An 11067-nucleotide genomic window follows, 5' to 3' on the forward strand; every position below is an offset into this window, starting at 1 on the left:
ATAAACCACCCTGAACCCCTCAATTAGATTCCAGTCTGTAACTCACTCCCGGGTATCTGTTATTCTATATATAAACCACCCCAAACCCCTTGATTAGATTCCAGCCTGTAACTCCCTCCCGGGTATTTGTTATTCTATATATAAACCCCCCAAACCCCTTGATGAGATTCCAGTCTGTAACTCACCCCCAGGTATCTGTTATTCTATATATAAACCACTCAAACCCCTCAATTAGATTCCAGCCTCTAACTCACTCCTGGGTATCTGTTATTCTATATATAAACCCCCCAAACCCCTCGATTAGATTCCAGTCTGTAACTCACCCCCAGGTATCTGTTATTCTATATATAAACTACCTGAACCCCTCGATTAGATTTAGCCTGTAACTCACTCCTGGGTATCTGTTATTCGATATATAAACCACCCCGAACCTCTCGATTAGATTCCAGTCTGTATCTCAATCCCGGATATCCCGGGGTGGATTGGGGTGGGGTGGGTGATTTGGGCATTGTGGATCTCAAGATGAGGGGGGAGTGTCATGTGAAGGTTCAGGAGGTGGAATCAGGGGGTATGGGTAAAATCAGTTGGCCTAGCTGTGGGACATTGGCTGGATGTTGAGGATTTTGGGGCTCAGACGCCTCTTGTTTGTCCTCACCCAATCTGGTGGATAGCGATCTTCCTGCAGTCCATTTTGGGAACTATTGGAAGTCACGTAGCATTTGATAAAGCAGGTGCTGCGCAGCCTGAATTAATGGGCCCTAACTCAGTGTACAGAGTGGGTCACATTCCTGCATTGACACCGTTTGATTCGTTCTTTTTTGTTCCTCTTCGCACTTCAGAGTTTAACTATCGAGAGGGTGGGGAGGCGTCCGCTACTAATTGGTGGATTCAGCTTTATGGGATTTTCCTGTGCTGGGATTACGATGTCATTACTATTTGAGGTAATTCCCGATTCACTCTGTTTGCACAATATGATTCATCACATCATTAATTAACTGACAGGCTCTCTGCTCAATGCTCACTTGGTGCTCACACAGCCCACAGTAAACACGTGAACAGGCAAGAAAGGACTTGCATTTCTAAAGCGCTATTTACCACTTCAGGACATCCCAAAGCGTATTAACAACCAATGATGTACTTTGGCCCCAGCTAGAGCATCATGCTCAACTCTGGGCACCATATTTCAGGAAGGGTCTAGGAGAGAGTGCAGAGGAGATTTACTAGAATGGTACCAGAGGTGAAAGACTTTAGTTATGTGGAGAAACTGGGATCCATCTCCTTAGAGAAGATGAATGGGAGATCTGAAGCATTCAAAATCTATGATAGGGAAATAAGGAGAAACTGTTTCCACCAGCAGAAGATGAGAAGGTCATCCTATGAGGAAAGATTGAGTAGAATGGGCCTATACCTTCTGGAATTTAGAAGAATGAGTAATGATCCCATTGAAACAGCTAAGATTCTGAGAAGACTTTTTTTTAATTCATTGGACATAGGCATTGCTGGCTAGGTCAGCATTTATTGCTCATCCCTAATTGCCCTTCAGAGGGCATTTAAGAGTCAAACACATTGCTGTGGGGTCTGGAGTCACATATAGGTCAGAGCAGGTAAGGACGGCAGGTTTCCTTCCCTAAAGGACAGTAGTGAACTAAGTTTTTACAACAATCAACAATCGTTTCATGGTCATCATGGTTTCAATTCCATTGAATTCAAATTCCACCATCTGCCATAGCAGGATTCAAACACAGGTCCCCAGAGCATTATCCTGGCTCTCTGGATTACTAGCCCAGCGACAATACCACTACATCATCGCCTCCCCTATAGAGGGTAGATGCTGAGAGGCTGTTTCCATTGGCTGGGGAGTCTAGAACAGCGATTCCCAAACCGTGGTTGCAACCACCGATGGGGTGACAGTGGTCACAATGGGGATCATGAGCTCCCCCTCCTCTGATCAGCAATGGAGACTTTGGAGAGGAGACTGCCCAGTCTGGAGGCACTGGTGGGACAGCCCTGGACCCACTGGATCAATCCTACCAAACAGCACGGGGAGCCCAAAGTGCTCTGTAACTTCAGAAAACAAATTTTGCAGTGAGCTCGAGTGACTAAGTTGGGGGTTGTTGGGAAGATCTGTGTTTGCACATGTGTGTGCATGGAGAGGGGGTGGGGGTGGAGAGCAATTGAGAAGAGGGGTTGCTGAGTAAGTGGATGGAGGGTTTGGGAAGAAGGGCTGCTGAGTAATTGGAGGGAGGCGTTGGGAAGACGCCTATGTGGTGGGTGGAGGAGAGGAACTTCACTGAGTCTTCTGACATCAGGGAATATGAAGAGCTTGGCTGAAACCTAACGAGTACATAAAATAATAACATTTTACAAAGTACTTTAAAAACACCAAGTTTCATATTTATATGATGTGTTATATGTTGATCTATAATACACACAAATTTGATTATATATGGAATCTTACTATGCTACTTTATTGCTATTTTGTTTTTGTTGACACCTGGGGTCACGTTAATTTTCAATTGTTAAAATGGAGCCATTGGAAAATAGTTTGGAAGCACTGTTCTAGAACTAGGGAACATAGTCTTGGGATAAGGAGTCATCCATTTTGGATTCAGATAAGGAGAAATCTCTTCACTGCGCGGCTTGCAGGTGCTAATTTGATGAGTATATTCGCGACTGAGATCGAGAGATTTTTGGATACTCAGGGAATCGAGAGATTTGGGGACCAAATAGGAAAGTGTAGTTGAGCTTAAGTATCAGCCATGATCTTATTAAATGGAGGAACGGATTTGAGGATCCGAGTGGCTGAGCCCTGATCTGGTTTCTTAGCTTCCGAAGTTTGGTAAGCAGAGGGCACAGATTTCCAGTAATTGCCAAGAGAGCCAGAGATGAGATTTTACATGGTGAGTTGCTGTGATCTGAATTGTGCAATCTTAAAGGGTGGTGCAAGCAGATTCATGGGTTTGGTCCCTAATCTGAGCTCATCCACCTGTAGTGACCCTATATTCAGATATATTGCCCCTTCCTTAGGACCCAGGGGTGGTGTGGGGGGCAATGGGGGCACATTCGCCAATGATCCAGCTACCAATAATTAGCTGGTGAAATCCTACTGTACATGAACATCTGCCAAGTACAGGAGCAGGTCCAGGTGTGATGGCCTTCCTGATACAATATCCCACTGATGTCCACTGCCTAGAATCACAGGTGAGAGAGAATGGGTGAAAAATGGGTGACCGAGCCAGTGCTCTCCTGGTCGACCTCCACTTCCCATAAACTGTACCTCATCCACCCTCTGCCACCATGTCCAAACTCACACCAAGACCCATTCATCCATCGTGCCCTGTGCCCGCTGACCTACATGGTCTCACAATGCAGCAATGCCTTAATTTTACATTCTTATCTTCATGCTCAAATCCCCCCATCGCTATCTCTGTAATCTCCTTCAGCCCTGCAACCCTGTGAGGTCTCTGCACTCCTCAAATTCTGGCATCTTGAGCATCTCTGATTTTAAGTGCTCCAGCATTGGCAACCTTTCAGCTGCCTAAGGCATAAGTTCTGGAATTCCCTCCCTAGGCCTCTCTGCCTCTCTCTGTCCTCCTTTAAGACAGTCCTTAAAAGATGGACAAAAGTGAGTTGACAGTGACCGCCCTTGACATCAAGGCAGCATTTGACCAATTGTGGCATCAAGGAACCACTGGAAACCAGGGAGAAGAATCTCTGCTGGTGAAGTCATACCCAGCACAAGGGAAGATGGTTGCGTTTGTTGGAGGTCAATCATCTCAGCTGCAGGACATTACAGGAGGAGTTCCTCAGGGTAGTGTCCCAGGTCAAACCATCCTCACCTGCTTCATCAATGACCTTCCTTCCATCATAATGTCATAAATGGGGATGTTCGCTGATGATTGCACAATGTTCAGCACCATTTGCACCTCCTCAGATACTGAAGCAGTCCATGTCCAAATGCAGCAAGACCTGGATAATATCCAGGCTTGGGTTAACAAGTGGAAAGTTATGTTCACACCACACAAGTGTCAGGCAATGACCATCTCCAACAAGAGAGAATCCAACCATCGTCCCTTGATGTTCAATGGCATTACCACCACTGAATCCCCTACTATCAACATCCCGGGGGTTACCATTGACCAGAAACTGAACTGCATCAGCCATATAAATACTCTGGCAATAAGAACAGGTCAGAGGCTAGGAATCCTGTAACTCACCTCCTGACTCCCCAAAATCTGTCAACCATCCACAAGGCACAAGTCAGGAGTGTGATGGAATACTCCCCACTTGCCTGGATGAGTGCAGCTCCCACAACACTCAAGAAGCTTGACACCATCCAAGACAAAGCAGCCCGCTTGATTGGCACCACATCCACCAACATTCCCTCCTATCCACCACCTTAAACATTCACTTCTTCCACCACCGATGCACAGTGGCAGCAATGTGTACCATCTACAAAATGTACTGCAATAACTCACCAAGGCTCCTTCAGCAGCACCTTCCAAACCCGTGACCTCAGCCACCTAGAAGGACAAGGGCAACAGGCACATGGGAACACCACCATTGGAAGTTCCCCTCTAAGCCACTCACCATCCTGACTTGAAAATATATCGCTGTTCCTTCAATGCCGCTGGGTCAAAATCCTGGAACTCCCTCCCTAACAGCACTGTGGCTGTACCTACACCCCCTGGACTGCAGTAGTTCAAGAAAGCAGCTCACCATCACCTTCTCAAGGGCAATTAGGGATGGGCAATAAATGTTGGCCCAGCCAGTGATGCACACATCCTATAAACAAATAAATTTTAAAAATTACCCCTTTGACCAAACTTTTGATCACCTGACCTAATATCTCCTAATGTGGCTCAGTGTTGATTTTTGTCTGATTTGTGCTCTTGTTAAGCACCTTGGGACATTTGATTCTATAAAAGTTGCTAAATAGATGCAATTTGATGTTACTGCTGAAAAGTGCAGTTTGGACAATGAGCTAAAGATACAAGTTGAGAATCAAATTTTGCTGAATCCTAAGATAAAAGCAAAATGCTGCAGATGCTGGAAATCTGAAATTAAAACAGAAAATGCTGGGAAAACTCAGCAGGTCTGGCAGCATCTGTGGAGAGAAAAACAGAGTTAACATTTCGAGTCCGTATGACTCTTCAGAACTAAAGAGAAGTAACCCTAACCTCTTAAACAGCATAATCAAAGGTCTTTCTTCTTTTCTTTTGCATGCACAACTTGCATTTGTTGATGAATGTTTTACACTGAGAATTTATTTACTGTCTTACTCATGCTGCTATGCTGACAGGTTCCATGGATGCACTATGCCAGTGTTGCTTGTGTTGTGGGGATTATAGCTGGATTCTGTGTCGGACCAGGTAAAGAAAGACCTTCCTCTCCATGTACACTTGTGACCTGCCCATCTGCTGCTGAAACCATCATCCAGGTTTTGTTGCCTCTTACTTAACTGTTCCAATGCTCTCCTGGCAGGTCTCATAATCTCCAACGCCTGTAAATTTCAGTTCTTCCAAAACTCTGGTTCCCTTAACTTTTAAAATGCTTATCCTTATTTTGAAAACTCTCCATGGCCTCTCCCCTCCCTATCTCTGTAACCTCCCCCAGCCCCACAACCCTCTGTGATATTCATGCTCCTCTAATTCTGGCCTCGTGACCTTAATCACTCCACCATTTTCGGCTGTGCCTTCAGCTGCCTCTTTGATGAAGGTTTTAGTCATCTGTCCTTATACCTCCTTATGGGCTCAGTGTTAAATCTTGTTTCATAATGCTGCTGTGGAGCACCCTTTGATAGTTTACTATGGTAAAGGTGCTATATAAATGTAAATTTGGGGGAGGCGGTGGGTAGTGGTATTGTCACCAGGCTAGTATTCCAGACAGCCAGCATAATGCTCTGGGGACCCAGGTTCGAATCCCACCACAGCAGATGGCAAAATTTGAATTCAGTAAAAGTCTGGTGATCACCACGAAACCATTGCCGATCATCATAAAAACCCATCTGGTTCACTAATATCCTTTAGGGAAGGAAATCTGCCGTCTTCACCTGGTCTGGCCTACATGTGACTCCAGGCCCATAGCAGTGTGGTTGACTCTTAAACGCCCTCTGAACAAGAGCAATTCTGGATGGGCCATAAATGCTGGCCTGGCCAGTGATGCCCACATCCCATGAATGAATAAAAAAAAGTTGTTGTTGGCTGACTGATGAGTGCAATCTCTGCAGGGTGCTTCACAGAAGCATTATCAAACAAAATCTTGGTCAAATAGGGTTTAAGCAGCATAAGGAGGAGAGAGAGAGACAGAGGTGGAGAGGTTTAGGGAGCGAATTCCAGAGCTTAGGGCCCAGACAGCTGAAAGAACGGCCACCAATAATGGAGCAATAGAAATCGCTGTCCTCAAGTTTAGTGTCTTATCCAATAGATGACCTTTCCAATGCATTGGAGACCTTCCTTCACTAGAGTCTCAGCCTATTTCTGGAGCAAGGCTCAAACCCTCTCTGCTGATTCAGACCAGCACACACCACGCTGATGCATGGTGACATTGGGGGAGGGGAAACTAGGGACGTTGGGGTGGGGGTGGCATTTGATTTCCCAACACTGAGACCCTTCACCTCAATGGGCCCCATAAAAACTTTAGCATCTCAAATTGATTCTGGCGGTGAGTTTGTGGAACAGTAACGAGTGTGAATTAGCAGGAGCACAGTGGGAATGATAAATGTGGGTCTTGGCATTTTAGGTAGTTGATTTATTGGTATTGTCCATGAAGAATATATTCCATTTACAACAGAGAATGTATTCAGTGTAATTACATCTTTAATTAGTACTTTTCATGGATCATTGTATATAAACAATGATGAATATATCCTCTCTTTTATTCTTAATGAACAATGGCGCTCAACTCAGAGTTCAGATCCATTTTATCACATTAAGCTCTGTCATGGCCATTATGCAAAAATAATGCAAATCTGGACTAAATTGTTCCTAAACGCATCCTCTGAGTATTAGATTAGATCTCTATCGCCATCCCTATTTAAGCAAATGGGGGAGCAAGCCAAGCATTGGAACGTACTACACAGCAGATGACATTTAATTTTTACATTTCAATCTTCTCTTTCTGCTTGCAGTGGGACAGGTCTGTAGAGCAGTTGGGGGTAGGGGATGGAGGGGGTTATAGGGAGGGGGCTTCTGGGTCAGGGTGACAAGGGGAACTCAAACCGTCTTTCACCCACTCCTGCCCTGCACCAGGCTGGGAGCAGGCGATTATGAAGAATGAATTATGAATGGAGTTGGGACTGATCACATTGTCACTCTGAAAGATAAAGTATATGCAGGTTTTGAAAATGTGGACAGTACAGCTTGTTTCTTAACTACTTCTGCAAATAGATCAAAATAGCACATTGGCATCAATTGCTCTTGTAAACTAACTAACTTCTTTCTCTTCCTCCTTACCTTCCCCATACCATGTTCTTGAGTATTTATCTCACTCTCTCTCTCACCGTATCTATCTGCTGCTGTGCCTCGACTTCTGGCTGTGTATCTCTCTTTCTCTGCCTTTCTCTACCGGTGTGTCACCAATTTTCATTTTCCCCATCATGGTCTGTCTGATAACTTTCTTCATTATTTTATTATAACTCTCTCCATCTTTCTCTCTATTTAACATCCTCTCTCTCTCTAACTTTCTTTCTCTCTGTCTTTCTCTCTGTATCCCTTTTCTTTCGTTCTCCCTATGCCTGTATGTTTCACACCCTTCCCCTCATTTTCTCTCCTATTCTCTGCTTTCCCTCCCATTTCTATGCCCGTTTCCTCTCTCTGTCACTTTTTCCTTCTCTCTCTCGCACTCCCTTTCCCTCTCTATTTTCTCTCTCCTCCCTCTATTCCCCTCTCACTCTCTCTCCGGTGGTACAGCGGGAGTCCCGTTTCTAATGACTGCCGAGCTCTTTACCCAGTCACATCGTCCTGCTGCTTACATCGTTGGGGGGGCCCTGAACTGGCTGTCGAATTTCACTGTAGGTTTCGTCTTCCCATTCCTTCAGGTTAGTGCAGTAGCAACACTTAATACTAAATGCATACCAAGGGCATATTGTACATTTCCAACAACGTTATACCAAACAAATTACATAATACATAGGGGTGTAATACATGATAAACACAATGTATTATAATATATACGTTGTTATACCCAATAACATATATTGTTATTATGTCATATATGTTGTGATATACCCAGCAACACATAGGTGCAGCACTCACCCTCAGTACTGACCCTCTGACAGAGCAGCACTCCCTCAATACTGACCCTCTGACAGTGCAGCACTCCCTCAGTACTGACCTTCTGACAGAGCAGCACTCCCTCAGTACTGACCCCCTGACAGAGCAGCACTCCCTCAGTACTGACCCTCTGACAGTGCAGCACTCCCTCAGTACTGACCCTCCGACAGTGCAGCACTCCTTCAGTACTGAGCCTCTGACAGTGCAGCACTCCCTAAGTACTGACCCTCTGACAATGCAGCACTCCCTCAGTACTGACCCTCTGACAGTGCAGCACCACTTCAGTGCTGTCTGTCTGACAGTGCAGCACTCCTTAAGTACTGGCCCTCTGGCAGTGCAGCACTCCCTCAGTATTGACCCTCCAACTGTGCATCACTCCCTCAGTACTGACCCTCCAACTGTGCAGCACTCACTCAATACTGACCCTTTGACAGTGCAGCATTCCTTCAGTATTGACCCTCTGACAGTGCAGCACTCCTTCCGTACTGACCCTTCGACAGTACAGCACTCCTCAGTACTGACTCTTCGACAGTACAGCACTCCTCAGTACTGACCCTCCGACTGTTCAGTGCCTGCGCAGTACTAGCATTGGGAGTCTCAGCATGGTTTCTGGGTTAAAGTCCTGTAGCTGGATTTGAACCCACAGTTTACTGACTTAGAGGTGAGAACCTCCTCAGACATTCTCATGTAAGTGCACCTCAGCCCTCTGACATTCCAGGTTGGAGATTTGTGGGGTTAGAATGCGGAAGGAGCCATTATGAGTGCCCTGTTTTGTCCAAGTGCCTTGAATGAGCATGTAATTTGTGAAGCACGTTCTCTGTTTTTGCAGATGTCTGCTGGAGCTTACTGTTACCTGGTGTTTTGTGGAATATGTTGGATTGTCGCCATCTACGCTTATATTGTGATCCCAGAAACCAGAAACAAAACTTTTATGGAGATCAGTCAGATGTTTTCCTCCAAAAATGCAGCCAAATATCAGGTATCACTCGATGAGCTTCAACTGAAGAAGTTTAAGGGATATGGGACTCTAGAAAATAGTTCTACACATTTTGAAAGCTCTCGATTTTTCTAGGAAAGTTATTTTATGGATTAATAAAGTGCAGGAGGATTGGATGGACCAGGTGATATTTTCTTTTGTCTGATTTTTATGTTATTAATAATGGACAATTAATCCAGCATCCCACAGTTCACCAAGATCATCCCCCTCATGCTGGACTCCACTCTGTTGAATTTGCCGACCATTGCACCATCCCCGACCTTAACTCATTCTTCCTCAGGGTCACACAAACCATGGTGTTCCACACCTCCCTCCACCTTCCCTTCCTCCTGCCATCTACAGCATTTCACAAGCCACACACGGCATCACCAAACCACTGCCCCTTGATTCTCCTTGACGTTGGGGCTCTTGCTTTTCAGGCACACTGTTGTGAACTCAAGCCACAGCGAGCCAGCGATACCCACATCCCGTGAAAGAATAAATTGAAAAAGAAGACTCACTCCAGAGACCTGAAGGCCATAATCCAAGTGAACACTCCCATTACGGAAGTGAGTGCAGCACTGTCAGGGGTGCTGACTTTCAGATGAGCTGTCAAACCGAAGCCCTGGCTGCCTTCTCAAGTGGATGAGTAGGTGTCATCGTCAAATTGAGGGACTGTTGACGATGATGATAACAAAAAAATAAATCACAATCGCTGTTTTGAAAAAGAACACGGGAGTTATCTCAGGTGTCCTGGCTGTTACTAATCCCTCAAACAACATCACAACAACCAATTATTTAGTATTTATCCAAAACTGTTGCCTGTACCATCGGAAGGAAAGTCCCGATTCACTTTCACTCCTGTACTCACTGACCTGCACTAGCTCCCTGTCTGCAACACCTCAATTTTAAAATTCTCATCCTTGTTTCCAAATCCCCCCTTGGCTTTGTCCTCCCTATCTCTGTAATCTCCTCCAGCTCTACAATATCTGTGCTCCTCTAATTCTGACCTCTTGCACATCCTTGATTTCCATCGCTCCACCGTTGGTGGGCCTGTCTTCAGTTACCTGGACCATAAGCTTTGAATTCCCTCCTTAAATCTCTCCATCTCTCTACTTCCCATTGGCATCATTCTTCTATGTAGCTTGGTCTCAAGTTTTATTTGATAACCACTCCTGTGACGCACTTTGACATGTTTTACTAAATTAAAGGCACTCTATAAATGCAAGTTGTTGTTAAAGAGAGAACCAAATTCAGAGGTTGGGAGTTCAGATTCCACTGTGACCAGTTGAAAATTTGAATTCAGTTTTATAAATCTGGAAATCAAAAGTTGGTCTCACTAAAAGTGACCACAAAGTTGTCAGATTCACGTAAAAACCTAACTGGTCCATTCTTACCCCATCTGACCTTACGTGCGACTCCAGTCCCACACCAACATAGTTGACTCTTGACTCTCTCTGAGCTGGGCAAACAAGTTATAAGGACAACAGAGAATGGAGAGTAAACCTCAAACTGAGAACAAATAAAAATAAACATTATTAGTGATCACAAACAATATAGGTCCACAATTAATTATCATTATTTGCCGTTTGTACTCCCACCCTAACCTCTCCATCTCGATTTCCTTCTTTAGGAGAAATAACATATGCTATGAATAAAGGGGAACTGGTGGATGTACTGTATTTAGATTTCCAGAAGGCATTTGATAAGGCGCCACATCAAAGGTTATTGCAGAAAATAAAAGCTCATGGTGTAGGGGGTAACATATTGGCATGGATAGAAGATTGGCTAGCCAACGGGAAGCAGAGAGTTGGCAAA

General features: G+C 44.9%; 1 protein-coding gene across 2 annotated transcripts in view; it reads left to right on the forward strand.

The window, feature by feature from the left end:
- The window catches only part of LOC121289964 (solute carrier family 2, facilitated glucose transporter member 5-like), a 97260-nt gene extending 87876 nt beyond the window's left edge, over nucleotides 1–9384 (forward strand). Inside the window, exons 9-12 of one of the 2 annotated variants that reach the window (XM_041209981.1) lie at nucleotides 840–941; nucleotides 5303–5372; nucleotides 7911–8038; nucleotides 9103–9384. In XM_041209981.1, the coding sequence (XP_041065915.1) occupies nucleotides 840–941; nucleotides 5303–5372; nucleotides 7911–8038; nucleotides 9103–9345 (543 nt within the window). In that variant the 3' untranslated portion in view covers nucleotides 9346–9384. The remainder of the gene's footprint in view (nucleotides 1–839; nucleotides 942–5302; nucleotides 5373–7910; nucleotides 8039–9102) is intronic. The other variant, XM_041209982.1, reaches the window with a different exon arrangement.
- Nucleotides 9385–11067: the final 1683 nt, after the last annotated feature.

The sequence above is a fragment of the Carcharodon carcharias genome, chromosome 17 (genome assembly GCF_017639515.1).
Source record: "Carcharodon carcharias isolate sCarCar2 chromosome 17, sCarCar2.pri, whole genome shotgun sequence".
In the NCBI taxonomy this organism is placed as follows: Eukaryota; Metazoa; Chordata; class Chondrichthyes; order Lamniformes; family Lamnidae; genus Carcharodon; species Carcharodon carcharias.